Source organism: Galleria mellonella, unplaced genomic scaffold (assembly GCF_026898425.1).
Source record: "Galleria mellonella isolate WM207_F2 unplaced genomic scaffold, CSIRO_AGI_GalMel_v1 utg606, whole genome shotgun sequence".
Lineage (NCBI taxonomy): Eukaryota > Metazoa > Arthropoda > Insecta > Lepidoptera > Pyralidae > Galleria > Galleria mellonella.
In genome coordinates, this window is record NW_026442126.1 from 20,723 (window position 1) to 46,735 (window position 26,013).

At 43.8% G+C, this 26,013-nt stretch overlaps 1 protein-coding gene across 1 annotated transcript; it reads right to left on the reverse strand.

The window, feature by feature from the left end:
- Positions 1-244: 244 nt before the first annotated feature.
- On the reverse strand, positions 245-25,949 carry LOC113510897 (uncharacterized). The gene is made up of 17 exons (XM_052899635.1): positions 25,551-25,949; positions 22,986-23,265; positions 18,923-19,037; positions 12,793-12,974; positions 12,160-12,265; positions 11,851-11,967; positions 9,408-11,261; positions 8,447-8,707; positions 8,229-8,345; positions 7,081-7,230; positions 6,109-6,312; positions 5,167-5,308; positions 4,766-4,910; positions 4,235-4,316; positions 3,990-4,095; positions 1,000-1,157; positions 245-946 (listed from the first exon to the last, which is right to left on the reverse strand). Exons 1-17 carry the CDS (start codon positions 25,675-25,677, stop codon positions 245-247), a joined length of 4,848 nt encoding a protein of 1,615 aa, XP_052755595.1. The 5' UTR covers positions 25,678-25,949.
- Between the last annotated feature and the right edge of the window lie 64 nt (positions 25,950-26,013).

The following is a 26,013-nucleotide window of genomic DNA, read 5'->3' on the forward strand; positions in this document are numbered from 1 at the left end:
CAAGAAATTTAAAATTCAGGTAGAAAAAGGCGTTAGTTGTTTAGTAGTATACAGTTTACTTCATGGCTAACATTCCAGTTTACTATTGATATTATTCAACCATACATATTGAAAACTGTTTCTGTGAATCGATATACAAAATTCAACGTTGTTATATTTCGTTAGATCTGATTTATGTTAATATTGATTTCGGTTCGTTCCCGGTCTGGTGAAATATCACTGTCTAGTGTAGTCATACTGCAGTCTAGTCTAATTCTGTTCCAGTTGTGATCAATGCCAAGGAGTGTTTACTTACCAGACCGAGAGCAAACCGTGAGCTGGCGAGGTTGTCGGCGTGGTCGGCGCGGTCGGCGCGCGCCGCCAGCACCAGCGCCGGCCGCCGCCACGTGTCGGCGGCGTGGTCTAGGGCGGCAGCGCGAGCGCGGGCGCGCGCGGGTGCAGCGCGAGCGCGGCGGCGGCGCAGTCGGCGGCGGCGGCGTGGTCGGCGCGCGCCGCCAGCACCGCCGGCCGCCGCTAGGGCGGCAGCGCGAGCCGGGCGCGCGCGCCGCGGCGGCGGCGCAGTCGGCGTCGGCGGCGTGGTCGGCGCGCGCCGCAGCGCGAGCGCGCCGGCGCGCGCGGGTGCAGCGCGAGCGCGGGCGCGCGCGGGTGCAGCGGCGGCGGCGGCGCAGTCGGCGGCGGCGGCGTGGTCGGCGCGCGCCGCCAGCACCAGCGCCAGCCGCCGCCACGTGTCGGCGGCGTGGTCAGGGCGGCAGCGCGCGAGCGCGGGCGCGCGCTGCAGCGCGAGCGCGGCGGCGGCAGTCGGCGGCGGCGGCGTGGTCGGCGCGCGCGAGCGCGGGCGCGCGCGGGTGCAGCGCGAGCGCGGCGGCGGCGCAGTCGGCGGCGGCGGCGTGGTCGGCGCGCGCCGCCAGCACCAGCGCCGGCCGCCGCCACGTGTCGGCGGCGTGGTCTAGGGCGGCGGCAGCGCGAGCGCGGGCGCGCGCGGGTGCAGCGCGAGCGCGCGCGGCGGCGCAGTCGGCGGCGGCGCGCGTGGTCGGCGCGCGCCGCCAGCGCCAGCGCCAGCCGCCGCCACGTGTCGGCGCGCGCCGGCTCCAGCGCCGCCGCCGCCCGCAGCGCGTGCTCCGCCAGCCGCAGCCAGCCCAGCTCGTAGTACGCCGCGCCTGCACCGCCCGCAACCACACACCTCTATACATCACCCTCGTCACCGCCACCCACCACTCACCCCACGCTACCCTGGTGGGGCACCAGTGAAGGATGATACGTGAGAATGAAAAGACAGGTCAATTAGCCCATCGTGATGAATTCTTTTGAAACACTTAAAATTCAGCACGATGGTTTCCAGGGGGGACCACGGAGAGGTCGACCTGTTATGGTATATTATTAGCAATGAGAATAATAATCCGCATCACTAAAAATCCCTTCCCCCCACATCACCGGCAGTTGGCTGTCTCACCAGTTACCAGATAATAATGAAATGAAAACCCCGCCTCTGCGAAGGGAAGAGATTGTTAGTAATGAGGAGCTTAGCCCCCATTGCTATCAATATACCCTATCAGGTCGACTTCGACACGGTTCCCCCTGGAAACCATCGTGACTAATTTATCGTTGAATTCGGCACAATGGACTAACTGACCTACCTTTCATCCTCACCTATCATCCCTCACTGATCACTCCCCGCCGCAAGTGTATACCGATAGTGCAGGCGGGGTTACTATTCCATTATCAACTATTAAAAAAAAAACAGCGAAAAACAATAGGTAAAGATAAAGACAGGTCAGTTATCTCACCATGACATGGAATTTACAACAATTTCCAAGAAGGCCCACATAGAAATCTATCTGATAGAAATATATTGCTAGTTAAGACATCGCTAATCCCCATTGCTAACAATCCCTTCCAATTATATAAATCAATCCACTGTACAGGCGGTAGAACACGCAGTGAGGCAAAATCTCTCCTAAGTTTTAAGGGTTCGATACCGCCTGTGAGCCTGGGATCATCGACAATTCTCATAGCTCGTCGTTGCAACGAGTCGAAAGGTTCAAGCTGGTATTTAGGTGCTCCGGCCCATAAGTGACAGCAATACTCCATGTGGGGCCGGATTTGCGATTTGTACAGCATTAATCGCTGATCCGGCGTGAAGTAATGCTTCGCTCTATTGAGCACACCGAGTTCTTTAGATGCCAGCTTCACCTTATTTTCGAAGTGGCTACGGAACTGCACATCACTAGAGATGTCGACACCAAGGATCCCAATGCTTTTAGAGATGTTAAGAGACGTGCCTTGGAACTGTGGAGCCACAGCAAATGGGGTTTTCTTAGCGGTGAACGCGCAAGCTTGTGTCTTAGCGAGGTTAAACTGGACTAAGTTTTGTCGTCCCCAATCGGAGACTCTAGTTAACGTTCTCTCGATTTTAGACACAAGCTGTTCACGATTATCCTCCACGATGGAACGAGGGACATTGGTACGACCCGTATAATGGGCATCCCCAGTGCTGTCATCCGCATAACAATGAATGTCACCTAAGGACAACATAACATTAATATGCAGCAGGAACAACGTCGGGGATAGCACAGAACCCTGCGGGACGCCAGCGTTAATGTCCATGCCATGGAGCAGCAACCATCAACAGCGGTTTTTATGCATCTGCCAGACAAAAAACTGGCAACCCATTCGCTAAGGCTGTCGGGAAGTCCATAGTAGGGCAATTTCGATAGAAGACCCCGATGCCAGACCCGGTCAAAAGCTTTTGCAATATCAAGACTAACAGCGAGCGCCTCACCCTGACTCTCAATGGCTGACGCCCATCGATGCGTAAGATGTACCAAAAGGTCACCAGTTGAGCGACTATGGCGAAAGCCGTATTGGCGGTCACTCAATAAATCGTGATCCTCTATGTATCTCAAAAGCTGTGCGTTAATTATACGCTCCATCACCTTAGAGAGAAGGGAGGCGATCGTTATCGGCCTGTAATTTGAAGGGTCCGACTTATCGCCCTTTTTAGGTACAGGATGTACAAGGGTGGTCTTCCATGTCGAAGGAAATTGCCTTGTGGAGTACGAAATCGTGAAGAGACGCGTTAATGCAGGACATAGTTCCGGAGCACACTGCTTTAGGACCACTGCCGGTATACCGTCTAGCCCACTCGACTTATGAACATCTAAGGATAGTAACTTCCGCCGGACTTTACATTGTGTTATGGTAATTTCCGGCATAGAGCTTCCACAGCACGGGATGGTAGGTGGTGTAGAATTACCTTCGTCCATAGTCGAGTTAGAGGCAAAGAGATTACCTAATAGATCGGCTTTCTCTTTAGCACTGTAGGCCAAGTTACCATTCAAATTCCGAAGTGGTGGAAAAGACGACTGACAAAAGTTTCCTTGGGCGGCTTTGGCAAGCGACCAGAAAGCACGATTACCAGAAGGTAGGCTTGATAGTCGCCTACCAATTTCGCCCACAAATTCAAATTTAGCTCTGGCAATAACTCTCTTACTGTGCCTCGAAGCAGCGTTTAATTTCCGCTTTGCATCAGTGATCCCAGGATCCGAGTTAGTGCGAGCCGTAGTCCAAGCCTTGTATGCAGATTGCAGAGCAAATAGTGTAAATAGGTTACTTTTTACCGCCCAAACACGCAACGACCCACACCCGAATGTAATACATAAAATTACATACAATTTACCACTCTAAGTCACACTATATAAAATATTAATCACTAACATCTATTCCAAAAAAAAAAAAATTACATGAACAGCTAAATTAATAAAAACAGTCGCCATTCACAAGAAACTTCAAAAACGAGATTTTAAATCCGATTATATATATTTTATCTAAAGAATCCTCAAGATCCGCGTACACTTTACATAGGGATGTGATTAAAGGGATGGAGATCTGATTAAAATTAGGTACATGAGTGGGTTATATCCTAACTTAGCACATAGGATACTTAATGTACTGATTCAAGCGGGCGGAACCACGGGATACAGTGTACGTACCGAGCTGGACAATGCTGTCGAGGTGCGTGGGGTGCACGGCCAGCGCGTCCTGGAAGCTCTGCCGCGCCTCCGCCCACGACCCGTCCGCCGCCTGCACCAGCCCGCGCTGCGACCACAACAAACCACCACTTTACATATGGAACAACAGCTGCGAACTTCGTTAAAATATTCAAGTTTCTATATGCAAAATGTTCTCGTTGTTATTTATTGATGAAATGTATATAATGTAATCTTAAAGCGTTTACCGTATATAAGACTAGATGACTGTAGGGTGTGAGTGCGGCCGCTTCCGCCACGCAGCCGGCCGCCGCGCTCACGCGGTCCATCCTGGGAGTTAACAAGTTATTACAACATATTCACACATTTGAGATACAAAATGCTTATAATCAATCTATTAAGTATTTTAGACACATAATTTAATATTAAAAGTTTCTAAAACCTGGCTCGAAGGATCGGACCATCGTCTTTTTTTGAGAACAACTCGGTCTTTCACAAAGTACGCATTACATTTACACCACTAAATTCATACAATAATTTTTTAGATCTAAAAATCCGGCTCGAAGGACCATTTTGTCTTATTATTTACGATGGAAACGATTTGGTCATCAATAATACGCATCAACTTGCACTATTAAATACATACTTTATTTTTTGCTAGAAATAAAAAAAGACATTATAATGGGGCTCGAAGGACTATTTTTTTTTAAGTTGAGAAAGTGTCGGTGTTTGCTTAGTGCGCGTTTTAGCCGCAGCGCGGGCTGCGCGCGCGGCCGTACCTGAGGCAGAGGTCGGCGAGCAGCAGCCACGCGTGCGCGCGGCGCTCGGCGCGCGGCGAGCGGCGCGGCGCCGACGCCGACGACGCGCCCTCCGACAGCGCGCGCTCCGCTCGCATCACGCCCGCCGACGACGCCCGCAGCGACGCTGCATCCATCCACCATTAAACATTACTCACAACTGCTACGGGACGTGGCGATCGCGCAACGCAATATCCATTGCCGTGTCGTGCGGCGCTCGACTGGCAATCGTGAGCCGCCGCCGCTGCGCTGTACGTGCCTTCATGGCCAATGTAGCGCCGGCACGTAATGCGTGCGTGATATCCACGATACTATTCTAGATTATAGGTGACAAGGCCAACTGAATAATTTCATTCAATATTCGTATCGCTATGCTAACGTACCGGCGTCCCTGATGCTGTGCGTGTCGTCAGCGTGCATCTCGTCGGAGAGCGCGTCCAGCTCCGTGTACCCGTTGTGTTCCACGTCTGACTCTTCGAAACTATTTAACAACGACAACAGTTCCTTTCCCGTCGCTAAGGCAGCCTGCGAATGATAGCATTTAAACGAGATAAAATTAGGAATTTTTACTAGACTTGGGTTTAGTTAATAATATTGAAATTTTTGTATTGAAATTGCAGAAATGGGAGTATTATAGTCTATGGATGCCTGTAACACAACAACATACAACAATAAGGAATGCTACGTGTGCGTTATCAATGTTTAAGAAATTTTAATACGCTTTTTTTGAAGAAATATATGTTGTTGTTTCTAGGGAAAGTCTTGGTGGGCAAATAATTTCATTACCAGAGTGTTCGTGGTAGGAAGCTCTTCTGTATGTATATATATGTGTGTGTGACAATTCTGGTTTTAAAGTGTGAGGATGGATTCTCTATTGATAGTTAGCAGTGCGATGGTGAAAGGTGGTCGTACGCATCATACCGAAGAGTTCTTTCAAATACAATCCATTATAAAGGCGGAAGAAGAGAAGCATCCTCGCGTTAAATTAAGGGGTTTGATATTATATTGCTTGTTAACTTGTTCTGGATCACAATAAGAAGACTATGCTGGTATTCAGGAGCTCCCGTTTACAAGGGAAGACTGTATTAGAGCTGTGTACTAGATGTTTTTATTTTTTGATGTGTAAAAATGGTATGGTAACCCCGCGTGCGCTAACGGGATACGCCGGCGGAGCACCAGTGAAGGGCGATAGATGAGAATGAAAACAGGCCAGTTAGCGCATCGTGATGAATTCATCAGGAATTAACCACGATGGTTTCCAGGGACAATCGCGAGGTGTCCCCCCCCCCCCCGTGCAGTAGATGTGATGCGGTGCGGCGCGGTACCTCGCCGCCCTCCCCGTGCAGCTGCAGCGCGGCGAGCGCGGCGAGCGGCCACTCGGCGGCGGGGTAGTGCAGGCGCGCGAGGCGGGCGGCGGCGCGCGCGCGCGCGGCCCGCGGGCCGGCGCACGCGCGCGCCCACAGCGCCGCCGCCAGCCGCAGCGCGCCGCCGCACTCCGCGCGCGCCGCCAGGCACGCGCGCGTCGCGTCCTGCAACCCGCGCACTCCCGTCACCTCACCTCTCACACGTGCCGGGCCCGATCCCCACGATCCCCCGAAACTTTTACCAGAGGGCGACTTTGTACAAAAGTCGATTGCTTGGGTACCTCTGTCACATTCGTGTTTCAACCGTGAAGCAGTTGTGTTTGCATACCTGTGTTTCGGTTTGAAGGGTGGGATATGGCGTGAATTTACTGGGTACAGAGGAATAACACCTGAGTCCTCAGGAATGGCAACGCATGGGGGATATCATGGACGAAACAGTATACTCTATTATGTCCATGGTACTGCTCATGTCTATAGGCGACGGTTACCACTTTCCATCAGGTAGGCCGACAGCTTGTTTGCCATTCTAAGTAGTATAAAAAAAAAAAAAAAAAACTTAGGACATAAGAAGAGATACAGATCCGGGCAGCACCGTTGTCGCCGATCGACTAGCGATCTCTGCACCTTAACTTCTATTCGCAGCGGGTCCGAGAGAACCGGCACACGTCGATTTAAAAACCCGCCGAAATTCGAGACTTAGAAAATTATTTTTTGCAATAGCACCACTGTTTGCCCGTCGATCGGAAGTTCTCTTAAATAAAGTCAACTTTATTTTTATAAATACCTACTTCAATATAGCACCTATAAAGTTTATTTCGTTACTTATTTAAATATATATATATATATATTCACAATTATCATACGTACACAAAATGACTCTCCACTAAAAAGCAACTGAACTGTAAAAATTAAATACTGTCACTGAAATCTCACCATAGCATCGTTCAGCATGCCCAGGTACATGTACTGTAGTGCGAGGTAGTAGAAAGCCAAGTGGTCGTTGTCGTCCAGTTGTACCGCCCGCTGCAGTAGCTTCAGACTCGTCGCATTCGCGGCTTCTTTCTCGATGCGACAATTTGTTTTCTGTCAATCATAACACCTATAAATTCTATAGATTACATTGAATTTTCTATTACAAATTATTTCCATAGAATCTAATCATGGAGATAAAATTAAAAAAAAAATAGCAAATATATCTATTAATATATAAATAAAAAGAATACGTAGAAAATGAATACATGATAAATATACAACTTTAATACTCTTTCTAGAACTCTTATTATCGATCTATTTTCAAAAAATATAATATCAGTGAGAAACCAACCGAGTAAGCAATTTTTTTATTCATAGTCAGTTTTAATATGCCACATTTTGGTCAAATATTTACATTTAATCTTTAATTTGTACTTTACTTATCATTATTATTGTTTGTTTTTATAATTTATTATTATCATTATTTGTTTTTATTTGTTCTCTCTTGTTTGTTCACTTTTTTTGGTAACTCGTATTTTTGTTGCTTTGTGTAAAGCGCCTTGTATCTATATTGTTGCTATTTGTGAAAACCTATTAGTGGCTTATTTTATTATCCTAAAACTGTATCTATTTGCTGTAGTGTAGCCCTGGTTTTCCTATGAATAAATAAATAACTTTTTTCTATACCGTTCGCAAACAATAATGTGTCACATAATAATCCAATATACAGAATGTGCAAATTGTACAACGACATTGATTGTAAATCGGATATTGACATATTCTATCAGAAATTTTCATTGTATCGAAGCACTTTACATACATTGATAACTTAATAGTTTTTATGCATAGTTTGGTAGTTTTCTTTTTGATTCTTGTTTTGTATCTAGTTTTTATCATTAATTCTTTTTGTAGTAAAAATTAACCTATTTTGTTTCATCTCTGTGAATGTTGAGTACAACTATAATTGGATTGCAAACTTATAATGCTATTGTTGTATTCTATTGTTAAAAGTTTTGTTTGTAATCTGTTGTTGTATCACAAAAATAAAAATAAAATAAATAAATAAATAAAACGAAGTAATATTTAATAGTGATTCAACAACTAGTTACCTGTGCTTTCATCTGGTGTCCGATGCCGCAGTAGAGGCAGGCGCGCGCCAGCATGTTTCCCTGCTGCTCCTCTTCTATCGCCAGCGCCGCCTCCGCCAGCTCTATGCCGTCTTCTATCTACAACAGTACAGCGGTTATAGCAAACATGCACTGTTGCTAGTTTCCCATGTCGAGAACTTTTTAATATGACGCGTAATTTGCGACACGGACGCACTCACCCAGCCCATGTGGTAGCAGGTGGCGGCGGCGACGAGCCGCAGGGGCGCGTCGGTGGGCACGAGCGGCGCCGCGCGGCGCGCCACTGCCAGCGCGCGCACGCCGGCCGCCCACGCCGCGCCGCCGGCCGCGTGCGGCGGCGCGGCGCCGGCCGGCCCGGGCGTCGGCGCGGACGGCGCGGGCACCGCCGCCGCCGTGGCCAGCGCGCGCTGCCGCCACACGTGTGCGCAGCCGAACGAGAACTTCATCGCGCGCTCCAGCGACTGCGACCGTAGTATACGATATATATATACAGTAGATTTCATCTATTATGACCTTGGTTGTAGCGACCGTTTACCTATAGCGACGTTAAATCTATGTCCGTTCAACTTAAAGCATATTTTAGTACAAAATTCGTGTGGCTGTAGCGACTTTGGATGTAACGCCGAGTTCGGGTGTAGAGGCTGTTTTTAATGAATCATTTGTAACAAACTCCTAGAAGTCCCATGCAAATATTGCGACCGAAGTTGGCCGCCGAAGAGACACTAAAATTTCTTTTTTTTTTACAAACATCTCTAACCTTTTGATTACATCCACACAGATGGTCAGAAAGTATGGAGACCTTTACTTATTGTTTATAGCTATCAGCTAAGTAGGTAGAGAAACGTGTACGTTTCGATGTTGAATTTATGGTTCAGTTAACTTTTGAATAAGTGACTGCCTCGACGCACGTTCTCTGTTAAGGAAAAGGCGGAAATCGTTTCAAAATTGAAAAACGATGAAAACAATGCTGATTTGGGCGAAGAAAAAACTATACATATGTACATGTCTATATCTCTTTATCCTTGCCTGTAATGAGTTCCGGATATAGCGACGAAAATAGAGTGGGCCCTTGATCGTCGTTATACCCGAAATCCACTGTAATACGAATTACAACAATGTGTGAAGGTGTTCGTAATGTTTCGAGTTGGGCGCGGCCTTTACCTCGAGCACGAGGCACAGCTGCCCCCAGCGCGTGGCGGCGAACGCGAGCAGGTCGACGAGCGCGGGACGTACCTCGAGCACGAGGCACAGCTGCCCCCAGCGCGTGGCGGCGAGCGCGAGCAGGTCGACGAGCGCGGGACGTACCTCGAGCACGAGGCACAGCTGCCCCCAGCGCGTGGCGGCGAGCGCGAGCAGGTCGACGAGCGCGGGACGTACCTCGAGCACGAGGCACAGCTGCCCCCAGCGCGTGGCGGCGAGCGCGAGCAGGTCGACGAGCGCGGGACGTACCTCGAGCACGAGGCACAGCTGCCCCCAGCGCGTGGCGGCGAGCGCGAGCAGGTCGACGAGCGCGGGACGTACCTCGAGCACGAGGCACAGCTGCCCCCAGCGCGTGGCGGCGAGCGCGAGCAGGTCGACGAGCGCGGGACGTACCTCGAGCACGAGGCACAGCTGCCCCCAGCGCGTGGCGGCGAGCGCGAGCAGGTCGACGAGCGCGGGACGTACCTCGAGCACGAGGCACAGCTGCCCCCAGCGCGTGGCGGCGAGCGCGAGCAGGTCGACGAGCGCGGGACGTACCTCGAGCACGAGGCACAGCTGCCCCCAGCGCGTGGCGGCGAGCGCGAGCAGGTCGACGAGCGCGGGACGTACCTCGAGCACGAGGCACAGCTGCCCCCAGCGCGTGGCGGCGAGCGCGAGCAGGTCGACGAGCGCGGGACGTACCTCGAGCACGAGGCACAGCTGCCCCCAGCGCGTGGCGGCGAGCGCGAGCAGGTCGACGAGCGCGGGACGTACCTCGAGCACGAGGCACAGCTGCCCCCAGCGCGTGGCGGCGAGCGCGAGCAGGTCGACGAGCGCGGGACGTACCTCGAGCACGAGGCACAGCTGCCCCCAGCGCGTGGCGGCGAGCGCGAGCAGGTCGACGAGCGCGGGACGTACCTCGAGCACGAGGCACAGCTGCCCCCAGCGCGTGGCGGCGAGCGCGAGCAGGTCGACGAGCGCGGGACGTACCTCGAGCACGAGGCACAGCTGCCCCCAGCGCGTGGCGGCGAGCGCGAGCAGGTCGACGAGCGCGGGACGTACCTCGAGCACGAGGCACAGCTGCCCCCAGCGCGTGGCGGCGAGCGCGAGCAGGTCGACGAGCGCGGGACGTACCTCGAGCACGAGGCACAGCTGCCCCCAGCGCGTGGCGGCGAGCGCGAGCAGGTCGACGAGCGCGGGACGTACCTCGAGCACGAGGCACAGCTGCCCCCAGCGCGTGGCGGCGAGCGCGAGCAGGTCGACGAGCGCGGGACGTACCTCGAGCACGAGGCACAGCTGCCCCCAGCGCGTGGCGGCGAGCGCGAGCAGGTCGACGAGCGCGGGACGTACCTCGAGCACGAGGCACAGCTGCCCCCAGCGCGTGGCGGCGAGCGCGAGCAGGTCGACGAGCGCGGGACGTACCTCGAGCACGAGGCACAGCTGCCCCCAGCGCGTGGCGGCGAGCGCGAGCAGGTCGACGAGCGCGGGACGTACCTCGAGCACGAGGCACAGCTGCCCCCAGCGCGTGGCGGCGAGCGCGAGCAGGTCGACGAGCGCGGGACGTACCTCGAGCACGAGGCACAGCTGCCCCCAGCGCGTGGCGGCGAGCGCGAGCAGGTCGACGAGCGCGGGACGTACCTCGAGCACGAGGCACAGCTGCCCCCAGCGCGTGGCGGCGAGCGCGAGCAGGTCGACGAGTGCGACGGCGTTGCGCAGCGCGTGCGCGCGCGCCGCCTCGAACTCTGCGCTCTGCGACAGCACGGCGTCGCGCACCGCCATCGCCTCGCCCACCAGCAGCAGCAGCACCACCTCCTCGTACTCGTTGCACGGCACGAACTTTACATTTGTACATACAATATTGAGAACGCTGTTTGTATGTATGTTGTACACACAATAAATACAGAAGCATGGCAGTGTGAACAAGGTAGAAAGGAGAATTTATAATTAAGCTTATTATACTTTTTTAAAACATTTTAGATTTACTTATAGGACATACATTGTAGATATTTTTAATATCGAAAATAATCTGTTAACAGCATTTTGGTTTAATTTACCACATTAACTATATATAAATAGACCATAGGCCCCAATAGTGATCCTCGAGGGACACTTCTAAGTTAGGTCATAATGTAAACATAGATTATATTCACATTTAAAAAATTTCAATAACATAGTATAATAACAGCCTTTAAATTACTGCTTAAATTAAACAAAGCTTTCCAAATACCAGTACAAACCATTGAAATATTAAAAAAAAAAAAGTTTAAATTATGAGTAAAATCATTGCAAAATCTCATACAAGAAGTAAAGTGATTACAAATGTATGTGCCTTAAATGCCACTGGCCTCTCTATCCACAGTCATAGCAATAAAATTCACGAAGTACTTATCACTTGTAGAATTTTTTTGTAAAGTTATAAACAAACCTGATTGATTCCAGCGTACTTTTTCGGTTTCCACGGCCCCTCGGAGACGTGGTCCTCTCGCCGCCTACTCAGCGTGCCTTGTTGCGGTACTGCTACCTTTTCTGGTGCTTTATATACCTAACACATAAAATATTTAGATATTAATATACAAGGAACAAAATAAAAAAATAAAACAAAATTTACAACACGTTTTTTTTTAGACTTTTCCTGTAGTTTATTGATATTTGTAGTAAAAAATACCGATAAAGTATAATGCGTATTATAATTATAGTTCAATAGTGCGTGTATGCGCACGCGCACGGTGCGTACCTGGCCGGTGACGCCGCGCATGAGCACCTCTGCGAGCTGCCGCGCCAGCGTCAGCCGCAGCGCCTGCGTGGCCGGCGCCTCCACCGCCGTCAGCATCTCGCGGTACCTGCCGCACGCAACGCCACCACTTCGTCTACTAAACTCAACTAGTAGGACCAATTTTGGTCCTTCTAGCATCCCTGTCCAAAGTTTTGATAAAACCCGAGAAAAAATAAATAAACACAGTGAACCAATAGCGCTATCAGAAAACTAATCCATGGATTAAAGATGTTGTTGGACACTCATTTGACCACTCTTTGGAATCAACTTCCAGCAGCTGTATTTCCGGACTGATAGGAGCGTATTCCTTTTTAAAAGGCCGGCAGCACACCTGCAATGCCGTTGGTGTTGTGGGCGATCATGGGCGGCGGTAGTCACTTACCATCAGGTGAGCCGCATGCTCGTTTGCCTTATGTGTTGTAAAACACAAATATGACTTTTTATTGCCCCCCCCCCTCCCCCCACTAATAATATTACTGTGAGGGGTTTCATAAATTTACAGTAAACTTAGATGTAATTTTCTTTGTATAACAAAGTTACGAGAAAGAGCTAGTAAGCGGGTTACAGATGCCGTAGGATAGGAGGGGCAGGCACCTGTCGATGGCGGCGTGCAGCCGCGCGGCGCGCATGTGCAGGATGGGCGCGCGCTGCAGCGCCGTCTCCAGCGTGGCGCCCGCGCCGCCCGCGCCCCCCGCCCCACCCCCCGCACCGCCCGCGCCGCCCGCGCGCTGCAGGTACAGCAGCGTCAACTCCGACGCCACCTCGAAGCTGCGGATCTACGGAACCGCCGCCACTTACTTGCCGGTTACCGCTCACTTCACACTCTACGACTAGCGCCACATTCAGCCGATATTCGATCGCTGATCATCTCTTGTCGAACTTTTAATTCGATGCAGTAAACTGACATGAGCTAATGTCACTTTCAAAGGGGGCAAAAGGAGTTGTTAGTAATCCTATTGCTAACAATATACGCTATCAGGTAGACCTCCGCGTCGTCCCCCTGAAAACCATCGTGCTGAATTCCTAGTATATTCAGCACGATGGGCTAACTGACCTGTCTTTCCATCCTCACCTATCATTCCTCACTGGTGCCTTGCCACTGTATACCGATAGCGCTGGGAGAGTTACCATTTCGTTATCATCAATCAAAAAAAGTTACTTTTAAAAATAACGTTACCACATTTAACTTCATTCATTTAAAAACGAACTATTTTCACTAGCGTAAACCTATAAAGTTATAATTCTATAAGTAATATATAATTATTACTATTTCATTACAACAACTTCCTTTCCCACATTAGTCCCTTATTCATTTCATTTATTAATTTCCTTTACGCATTTCCAACATTCCCTCCCTTTTTCCCCTCAATCCTTTCCTACAAACCGTAGGTGGTGAAAACCACCAACAAATGCATTCCCAAAGAGGGTTGACGTCAGGCAGGTGGCCGGTCGTAAAACTATAAGCCAAATCCAAGCCTATATCGATAAAACCAGATTACGCCGACCCCAAATAATAATTGGGATAAGGGTAGGAAAATGGTGATTACAACAAAAACAAGACAAGAAAAAACCTACCTATCTCGTTTCTTTTTTATTTATGCCCATAAATAAAAAAATATTAATATACAATAATAACCTGCAACACTGGAACTGTCGGTTTACTGCATCGAATTAAAAGTCCGACTATATGACGCGGTGACAATAAAACAAATTGTAATCAAATTGTAAGCATAAATTACTGTCGCCGATCTTCCGTCGATGGAAGATCAGCGACAGTAATTTATGCTTCGTTACGTGGTGCAGATGGCTGAACACACTTGACAAACCATCTGCGACGACTACACGCGTTGGTAGGTACATATGCTACTAAAGATCGGTAACCAAAAATACACTAAATATATTTTTCGACTACAAAGAAATAACCGTTAATCGACGCCTTTAATATAATGTCCAGACTAATAGACTGTTATTTCAGGACACGTTCTGTCTTGAAATGTCCATTGGACGCCTGGTAGTATTACTATGTGTCTATTTAGACTGTAGCACTACCATATCGGTCTCACCATAGCTTGACAATCATCAATCGTTACTTAATACTTTGTAATCTTCAGCGTAATTCATCACTACATAGTATAAAACAAAGTCGCTGTCGCTGTCGTTGTCTGTCCGTCTCTATGTATGCTTAAATCTTTAAAACTACGCAACGGATTTTAAAGCGGATTTTTTTAATAGATAGAGTGATTCAAAAGGAAGGTCTATATGTATAATACATGCATAATATAGTAGAGAAACACTGATAAATTTAGAGGTTTCTAATGTGATGTGATGTAATGTGCACCCATGAGACTAGACTAGACTAGGGAGACTTTGTACAAAAGTCGCTTGCTTGGGTACCTCTGACCCATTCGTGTTTCAATCGTAAAGCAGTTGTGTTTGCATGGCTGTGTTTCGGTTTGAAGGGTGGGATATGGAGTGAATTTAATGGGTACGGAGCAATAACACCTGAGTCCTCAGGAATGGCAGCGCATGGGGGATATCATGGGTGAAACAGTATACTCTGTTCTGTCCATGGTACTGCTCATATCTATTTTTTTTTTTATACCACTGAGGTGGCAAACAAGCATACGGCCCACCTGATGGTAAGCGGTTACCGTAGCCTATGAACGCCTGCAATACCAGAGGTATTACGCGCGCGTTGCCGACCCTGAAGAAACCTCTTTACCCCCTTTTGAAGAACCCCATGCTGTAGTCTCTCGGGAAAACCTCGGCAGGGAGCTCATTCCATAACCTGAGTGTTCGTGGGAGAAAGCATCTCTGAAACCGCGTTGTACGCGACCATTTAGGCTGTAAGGTATGAGGGTGAACTCCCTGCCGATGGCGAGCCGTACGATGATAGAAAGTGGCCGTAGGCATCATATTGAATAATTCCTCTGAGCATAATCCGTTGTATAAGCGGTAGAACACGCAGAGTGAGGCAAAATCTCTCCTAAGACTTAAGGGTTCGATACCGCTTGCAAGCATGGGATCATCGACAATTCTCATAGCTCGTCGTTGCACTGAGTCGAAGGGTTCAAGCTGGTATCTAGGTGCTCCCGCCCATAAGTGACAGCAATACTCCATATGTGGCCGGATTTGCGATTTGTAAAGCATTAGTCGCTGATCCGGCGTGAAGTAATGCTTCGCTCTATTGAGCACATCGAGTTTTTTGGATGCCAGCTTCACCTTATCTTCGAGGTGGTCACGGAACTGTACGTCACTAGAGATGTCGACACCAAGGATCCCAATGCTTTTAGAGATGTTAAGAGACGTGCCTTGGAACTGTGGGGCCACAGCAAATGGGTTTTTTTTAGCGGTGAACGCGCAAGCTTGTGTCTTAGAGGGGTTAAATTGGACCAAGTTTTGTCGTCCCCAATCAGAGACTCCAGTTAGTGTTCTCTCGATTTCAGACACAAGCTGTTCACGATTGTTCTCCACGATGGAACGGGAGACATTGGTACGACCCGTATAAAGGGCATCCCCGGTGCTGTCATCCGCATAACAATGAATGCTACCGAAGGTTAACATATCATTAATATGCAGTAGAAACAGCGTTGGGGACAGCACAGAGCCCTGCGGGACGCCAGCGTTAATATCCATGCTATCGGAGCAGCAACCATCTACAACGGTTTTTATACGTCTGCCGGATAAAAAACTGGCGACCCATTTACAGAGGCTGTCGGGAAGTCCATAGTAGGGCAATTTCGATAGAAGACCCCGATGCCAGACCCGGTCAAATGCCTTTGCAATATCAAGACCGACAGCAAGCGCCTCACCTTGACTCTCAATGGCTGATGCCCATCGGTGCGTAAGATATACCAAGAGGTCACCAGTTGAGCGACTATGGCGAAAGCCATATTGGCGGTCACTCAATAAATCGTGATCCTCTAGGTATTTTAACAGCTGTGCGTTAACTATACGCTCCATCACCTTAGAGAGAAGGGAAGCGATCGCAATCGGTCTGTAATTTGAAGGGTCCGACTTATCGCCCTTTTTAGGTACAGGATGTACAAGGGTGGTCTTCCATGTCGAAGGAAATTGCCCTGTGGAGTACGAGATCGTGAAGAGACGCGTTAATACAGGACACAATTCCGGAGCACACTGCTTTAGGACCACTGCCGGTATACCGTCTGGCCCACTCGACTTATGAACATCTAAGGATAGTAACTCCCGCCGGACTTTACATTGTGTTATAGTAATTTCCGGCATGGAGCTTCCGCAACACAAGATGGTAGGTGGTACAGAATTACCTTCGTCCATAGTCGAGTTAGAGGCAAAGAAAATGCCAAATAAGGCGACGGTTACCACTTTCCATCAGGTAGGCCAGCTTGTTTGCCATTCTAAGTTGAATGAAAAAAAAAATATTATATCTGAAAATTTTGACTCTACATCTATTAACTTCGTTAACTTCTTCCCTTCAATAATATACCATCATCATCATATCAGCCATTACCCGTCCACTGCTGGACATGGTCCATTTACATCCACTGACTGCCTGCAATACATTTGAGATCAATATTATATCAAATTCAAATTCAAATTCAAAAATCATTTATTCATGTAGGACATTTTAGCCGCTTATGAACGTCAAATTTGTACATTATAATTTTATATTTACCCTACCGTCCAGTTCGGTATATAGATCCAATTGAGAAGAACTGGCAAGAAACTCAATTGAATTACTTTTTTTTTTTTTAAAGCCAGTTTATTTACAATGTATATTTATATAGGTGTCTATGTCTAACATTAAATGAAAATTCAGTGCATGAACAACTATTGCCATGCACACTCGTCATTCAAGTAATCGTTTAGTGAGTAATAGGCTTTGCTCAGTAAATATGATTTAACAGATGTTTTGAATTTATTTAAGGGTAATTCCAACATATCCTTTGGTATCTTATTGTAAATTTTTATACCTATTCCCATAAAAGACCTATTAACTTTTTCTAAACGATACTTGGGGACAGCAAGTTTGTCTTTAAATCTAGTATTAATATTATGAATATTGCTGTTTTTTGGAAATAAGTCAAGATTTTTATGAACATATAGAATATTTGAATATATAAATTGAGAAGCAACGGTGAGAATATTTGCCTCTTTGAATTTCTCTCTTAATGAGTCACGACTCTTCATACAGTAGATCGCTCGAACGGCACGTTTTTGTAATATGAATATATTCTTAATATCTGCCGCTTTTCCCCATAGTAATATTCCATAAGAGAGTAAACTATGAAAATAACTAAAATAGACTAATGTAGCAGTATCAGTATCAGTGTACTGTCTAACTTTACGCACGGCAAAAGCTGCTGAACTTAGTTTCGCTGCAAGGCTTTGAATTTGTGCACCCCATTGTGTTTTATTATCTAGTGTGATTCCTAGAAAGACAGTAGAGTCTATGAATTCGAGAGATTCGTCATTTAATTTAATATTGCAATTAGTATTAAAACTTTTAGATAGAGAGAAATTAACACATTTTGTTTTTTTAGCGTTTAACATAAGATTGTTAGTTGTAAACCAGTGCAGGAGACGCCGCAAAGCACTATTTACATCGTCATAATTATTAGTCATTCTATTAACTTTAAAAATCAATGAAGTATCGTCTGCAAACAATACTATGCCGCATCTATCCTGCATGGCATATGGGAGATCATTAATGTAAACTAGGAATAAAAATGGACCGAGAATAGATCCTTGAGGTACACCCATTTGCACAAGTGACCCGTCAGACGTAGCGTTGCTAATCTTCACTTTCTGTATTCTATCAGATAGATAAGATTTTATTAAATTTAAAGCATTGTCTTTGACGCCATAAAAAGCAAGTTTTTTTAGCAATGTATTATGATCAACGCAATCAAAAGCCTTAGAAAGGTCACAAAAAACACCTATCACATCCATTTTAGTTTCCCATGCAGCAAATACGTGTCTAAGCAACTCTGCACCTGCGTCTGTAGTTGAACGACCTTTGGAAAAACCGAATTGACTATTGTGGATTAAATTATTTAAATTGAAATAACTGACAAGTTGCATAAGGATTATTTTTTCAAAAATTTTACTGAGTGCTGGGAGTATGGATATAGGTCTATAATTTATTGGGTCACTCCTATCTCCAGATTTAAAAAGCGTCATAGTGGTAGAATACTGACGGATCTGACGAATATTACATATAAAGATCCGTCAGTATTCTACCACTATGACGATATATTCTTCAAAATACCTTGCCTGTAGCACGTAAAGTTAATTACAGGACTAAAAAGTAAGACAAAGTTACTATAAAGGATGCGAAATAAAAAACCGATTTTTAGATGTTGCCTAAGCACTGTCAGAGCACACACTAAATCAAGGAAAAAGGTAATTCAATATTTATAAGTAAAGTGCGTACCCTCAGTATTTTTAATTTTTATTTATAATGGACTGTATTAATAATAAAACTATAAGTGGGTACATTTATATAGGTATACAAGTAAAAAGTACAAATAGTAATAAAATAAACTAAATCGTAGTGCGTCGCCTACAGTTGCTGACCTTAAGCTTGTATATAGACACTGTAAAGAACTTTCTCATGATAGATACAATTACCGCAGGCTCCTATCCTTGCACTTATCTCTCACGTCGCTCCACTTTTATTTATAACACATAAATTACAAAATTTTACAACACCATAAAGCCAAGATAATTCTTAAGATCTCACCATTTCTGCCTCCTTCTCGGCCTGCTTGTACCGGCTGGTCGAAGCCGGCCCTGCATTCTGTTCGAGGCATAGTCCTTTGATAGCGTACGACTCCGCTACGATGCGTAGACTCCGCCTGAAAGGGTATAAAAACGTTTCAAATATATTAAATGAATTATCTATCTCTATTATGATTTATTAAATTAATATTCAAGTCGATTGTAGGATAATAAGTGATAATGGAATTGTAACCCCGCCTGCGCTATCGGGTACGCTGGCGGGGCACCAGTGAGGGGTGACAGATGAGGATGAAAAGACAGGCCAGTTAGCCCAACGTGACGAATTCGACTAGAATTAACCACGAGGGTTTCCAGAGGGAACCGCGTGGAGGTCGACCTAATAGGGTGTATTCCTAGCAATGGGTCAAATAGACCGCATTACCAATAATCCTACAATGCCCCCCCCCCCCCCATTGTATGGTAGGCAGACTAAGTATAAGTAGTTGATTATTATATACAAATAACTTACTGAAAGACGATGTAGTGACAAAAATCGAAAAAGGAATGTTGCGTTGGTTTGGTCATTTGGAGAGGATGGATGAAAGAAGAATTACGAAAGAGATTTATCGAGCATGAATGAATGGAGATGTCGGTAGGGGCCGCCCTAGACGGACGTATGTCGACCAAATAGGCGACGTGCTGAAGAAGGGCCAATTTAAAAGTACCCGTAACCGGCGAGCGTGTGTGAAAGGATTCATGAATGTGGAAGAAGCGAAAAAGGTTTGTTTAAATCGAAGCATTTGGCGTTCCATTGTTTCTGCCTACCCTAATGGAAGACAGGCGTGACAGATATGTATGTATGTAATAACTTAGTAAAATCATTGTGTTTGTTTACACGCTGACTTATCACACATTTATTAAACTTGATTGATGTTGGTACCCCACACGATGCATTTGAATTATGTTTTAAATTACTTATGAACAAGTCTCTACTGCTCCCTGCAGCTATCAATATGTAAAATGGTGTGTGATGAGATTAAACTGTAGCTAGGTGCTTTTGTTAATTTAGTTAAATTACGGAATTTATTTATTTAGGAGGAAAGTTTTGTCTGCTGAAGTTTTCCCAAGAGACTACAGCATGGGGTTCTTCGAAAGGGGGGTTAAAGAGGTTTCTTCAGGGTCGGCAACGCGCGCATAATACCTCTGGTATTGCAGGCGTTCATAGTTCATAGGGCCGTGTGCTGGATTGCCACCTCAGTGGTATAAAAAAAAAGAGTTTAAATTCTTCAGAAGAATTTGTTTAAACATTTTGATTTAGCAATTGACAAAACACCTCAGGGGTAGAAGAAATTTGAAATATGCTTACAATATTCAAATAAATCATATACTATTTGATGATATTTGGTCTTTAGAATCGGCGTGTATGAAGAGAAATGATGCAAGTGGGGGAAGCATAACATAAATAAAGAAGAGACTGTTGCTATTGTTCTTAATGGAGGCTGGTGTAAAAACAGGTAGATTATACACAACAAAAAAAAATTAATATCTTGTCTTTTATATAATACTAGCTGACTTGACATACGTTGTTTTACCATATACATTATTTCGAGAACTATACATGAAAATATATCGTACTACAATTATTATATTCGATTGTCATCTTGCAACCATATTGCGGAATATAAAAATCGCGATTAAAAAACAGGAGTTGATCGTAAAAGGGTGAAAATTTGAAGTTGTATGTATTTTTCAACGCTAAATCATAATAAAATTAATATATAAAAAAAAAAATTGACAAAAAAAAATATTTAGGAGTGGGTCACCCTTATAATTGAGGGGTATGAAAAATAGATATTGGCCGATTCTCAGACCTACCCGATATGCACACAAAATTTCATAAAAATCGGTAAAGCCGTTTCGGAGGAGTTTGATAACAAACGCCGTGACACGAGAATTTTATATATTAGAGATTATCTTTTTGAAAAATATAATTTTGATATTGTACATAGTTGATGTATCTGTTAGTGTATTAAATATATACTTGTACAATTGTAATAATACAAAACCTTGTACCGTGTCATAATAACAAGGAAATTAACGTTTCCAAGGTTCAATGCTTATGACACGTTATACCTACTAGTATATGCATATTATGTAAAACTGTGAATAATTAAACAAATTGGTGACCAAGTATAATCTTATTTATATTATAAATGTGAAAGCAAGTTTTTTTTGTTACCCATAGACGGTTTAACAGCTCCAATCAGTCATTCAGTGTCACAAAATATGTCATACATGTTTAGGATGATGGAGGACGTAGGCTATGGTCAATTCGTCTTTTTCGCCTTATCAAATTTTAACGCTTTGCTGATCAGGAATTCTGTCATTGTTGAAATCTTTGGAATTAAACTAAAATTGTGATAAAAACAGGTCAGGTCGACCTCCACGTGGTTCCCCATGGAAACCATCGTGAACAATTCTTGTTGAATTCGTCACGATGGGCTAAGTAACCTGCTTCATCCTCACCTATCATCCCTCACTGGTCCCCCGCCGGTGTATACCAATAGCGCGGGTGGGGTTACCATTCCATTATCACCCATTAAAAAAAAAGTTCCAGAGACGTTTCCTCCCACGAACACTTAGTTTATGGAATGAGCTCCCTGCCGAAGTTTTCCCAAGAGCCTACAGCATGGAGTACTTCAAAAGGGGGGTAAAGAGGTTTCTTCAAGGTCGGCAACGCGCACGTAATACCCGTGGTATTGCAGGCGTTCATAGGCTACGGTAACCGCTTACTATCAGGTGGGCCGTATGCTTGATTCCCACCTTAGCGGTATAAAAATACAGCAATTAGTTCGAGAGGCATCAAAAATAGTACATATCTATATGACCAGAGGGAGACTTTGTACAAAAGTCGATTGCATGGGAACCTCTGTCCCATTCGTGTTTCAACCGTTAAGCAGTTGTGTTTGCATGGCTGTGTTTCGGTTTGAAGGGTGGGATATGGCTTGAATTTACAGGGTACAGAGGAATAACACCTGAGTCCTCAGGAATGGCAACGCACGGGGGGTATCATGGGCGAAACAGTATACTCTGTTATGTCCATGGTACTGCTCATGTCTATAGGCGACGGTTACCACTTTCCATCAGTTGGGCCGTCAGCTTGTTTGCCATTCTAAGTTATATAAAAAAAAAAATAAAAAAAAAGATTAAACTTAATTCTATACGATAATCAAACACTGTATTTGCTTAACATAATAGTTACAGCTACATAATTGAAACGGTTCTCAGGTCGGCCTGATATCGGTTTGCAAATTATTTTAACAGTATGTGGGTACAATACGAGACTACTGGGTACGGCCTATCCAGAGCCAGGGAACTACAGATATCTTAAACCGCGGGATATCGTTAGGGTAACACATAGGATCTATGAAATGATGGTATAAGGTAGGGGGAAGCACAAAAGATCCCGATGGGTCGACGTGCAACGGCTTAGCTGACCCCATAAGATAAGATATGGGTACATTATAAAAGTTATGTACAACATACACAAATATACTTGTACAGGACAAGAGGAAAAACAGATAAAGCCCGGACAGTGAATATGTTCTAAACTTTAAAATAAAATGAAAAATATATATTTCCATAATAAAATTGGTACAGTATTAGTACAATACTGCAGCGGCCAGCAACGAGGTGTACCTCGTCTACGCCTCGGCCCACATTTGCACGTTCGTCCATCAATGCCTCAGTTGCTGGCCGCTGCAGTAATGTACTATATTTAGAGATTATTAGGTAAAAAAATTATATGTTCTGGGTCTGTGACCTGTTGTTATATATTGTAAGCGGCAAATGAGAAAAAGTACTTTCTGCTGCAGTTAAATTGTGGTTTTATTCATAACTAACAACCCAACCTGGGTTTGTATGGTTTTTTTAATAAAAAACAGCCCATATTACTCGCTAAATGTGTAATTTTTTTTTTAAATTAGATAAGTATGGGGTAAAAACAATACAAACAAAAATGACAAATCTATCCTCTTTATAATAATAGTTTAGAGATACAAACTCACTGTTACTTGCATACTTACACAGGTAACTCTTTCTCTGTCAATGTGTTCAAATCAACCAGTTTATAATGTTTCAAGGCTTCATCATAAGCTCCGCAGGCATAGTTAAGCTTTCCAAGTAGGAGTTGCGCGTCCAACCATACGCCAGCACGCTTGCCCGCCTCGTCAGTCGCTAGTGTGAGGTACCCACGAGCATCGGATAACTCCCGCTGTGCTCTCTCTATGTTTTCCTTGGATGGTGGCCATTCCGCTAAGTAACCTTCTAGCTTCCCTTCACCGATGAGGAAGTGGGAGAGACTCTCTGAGGAAGAAATAGTGTATTTAAATTTATATAGGAACATACTACAAACATATAAATTGGATTCGCAATTACTAGCTATATTCTATGACAATGGCCATGTGGATATAAATAGTATATATGTTAAGATAAAGAAGCCTTTATTCTGTGCTTAATATTATACAAAATTTGCTTTGTGATTTTAATTAATATTGCATGCATACATTATAATATTTTTTTTTTTTCACTAAAATAAATTATATATTCAAGATTCAAGATATATTTATTTGTAAAACATGCGTCCATGTATTATAATTATATTATTTTTTAGAATGAATTAATAAAATTATATTATCAAAATTATATATATATATATATATATATATATATATATATATATATAATTTCCATCAAATTAAATCTCATAGCACAGAGTACCTTGTGGCAAAGGCCTCCTTCAACTCCTTCCAATGATTTCTGTCCCCAGTACATTTATTGGTGTCTCAGATCGAATAAGTATATATGTTAATTCAGAATTAATACTCATTTATATCTCAAAAATAATTGAAATAAAATTAAATCCAGTATTATGCATACTGAATTTCACAGGTAATAATTTTTATTAAGGAGGATTTTTAGGTAAGTGTTTTCCTATTTATTAATAATAGAATTTTGTAAAAAATAAACATTTTAAATTATTAATATATAATCTTTATTGTATTTGTAATTTATAAAGTTATTAAAGTTATTACTAGTATAAATATTTTGAGCAAGGGGGTAGAATTAGGTTGGAATTATCTGTTATTATTATTCTATTATCCATCATTTAAATATACAAATATAAACAAAACAAACTTGTTAATCTCTCTGTTATTTATTTATTTTTACACTAAATTTACATTCATATAATTTATATTAAATAAAAATATACAATAGGCGAGCTTAACTCTGTAAGTGTTCTCTTCTAGCAAACCCTGAGTGGAAGAAAGAAGGATTAATTACCAATCATATTGTTATCTTTATCATTTGGAATTTGAAGACTTTAGCCATCTCTCATCATACTGATATGATAGGCAACATTGATTACCAAAGACTGATGATAGGCAAAGTTGAAGTCAGTTTATATTTCTGTGTTGATTAGATTATATCATTTCTGTAATCATAACATTAACTAGCACTTGTGTTTATTACTCATTCAACAAAGTATTTTAACAGCTAATAATAATACAAATAATATGCATATTGCAAAAAATATACAAAATAAATATTTTACAGATGTTTCCTACTAATCTAAGACAGTTTAAAAGATGTCAATGACATAGTTTCCAGGAGTGAATAGTCTATCTCTTCTCATTCAGAGAAAAGCGAGTTAAAAAATAATCGTAAAGTTATTATTATTTTTTATTATCATATAAATTGATTAATATAGTATTGTTTGCACCTTTCACCATTTGTGTGTATAAAAGTTTATGGGTGCAGGAACTCTTCAATAACTCGTTTATTGTTACTTTTGTGAAATATGAATTTATTATAAGATATTTATTAGGATGATTCGTTTGCTAATTACAGAGAGCGAGTGAGTGAAGTTCATGTCTATCACCGCAGTAGCACACCGTCGAAGTCTCACTTCGCTCCAGTAACATTTTATCCATTTTGCTCAATAGATGACACCAACAAGTATCATATATTAATCAAATATAAATTCTATAATAATTTTCCCGAACATTTATAATAATAATAAATATAAAAAATAAATATAATACTATTTATTTAATATAATAATACACTGTTACTATATAATTTCATTAATAATATTAAATTTCATTTTAAAATTTATTTAAACACAGACTGTCTATCAGCATTCAGAAGTCACATAAGTTCAAGTTTCAATTATACACTGGTCTACGGCTGTGAAATATTCTAAATCTAATATTTAAATCCATGTATCTTTCCCTATTAGTTCTAAAAATTACTAAAAACATAAGTCTTAAAAACACCCATCTACTTAAGGAATTCTTTTCCATGTATTCAGTTACTCTTAGTTATTTAATGTATGAAATTAAAAATTAATTAAATATATTATTAAAGAATAGGTAAATGGCTATATGGAAAACACTAATCAGCGCTGTGTATCGTACTATACACGCCTATGATATCTCAAATATAATTATCTATTAATTACATTAGATAAAGCAAATTTAATGTTCAATTCAGTACATCATGATCACATGTTTTGTTTTAATTTTAAACAAATAATTTTGTATTTACTGATAGATAACGACAGGGGCATAGAGAGGGACGTGACTCACCATGCTGCGGAGACCTGGCCTTCAACTGCTGAGCCAAATCAACCACCTTCTTCCAATTAGAATCCTCACGATTTTTGTCGATCTCCGACTCGTAAATCCGTACGGCATTCTTACTCCTCGATGTCATCTTAACACGAGGGTTCGATTAATTGTACGTCACACCATTGAATCCGAATTATTAATCACTTAAACATTGCAAAATCTTTTACAAATTGCAAAAGATTCCCTACTAATCAGCATTAGCAATTGAAGGCCAAATTTGACAGATGACAACATCCCTCCCCTACGCGTTCCAATTCAAGCAGAAATCAACTCGGCATTATTGACGAAGGCTGTTTACCAACAGAGAGTGCTATATTTCTTGACGTTTACTAAATAAATTATTATTGTGTAATTATAATAAATAAATATATATATATATATTAAAGGTTAACATTGTTAAATTACAAAATAATTTTTACTT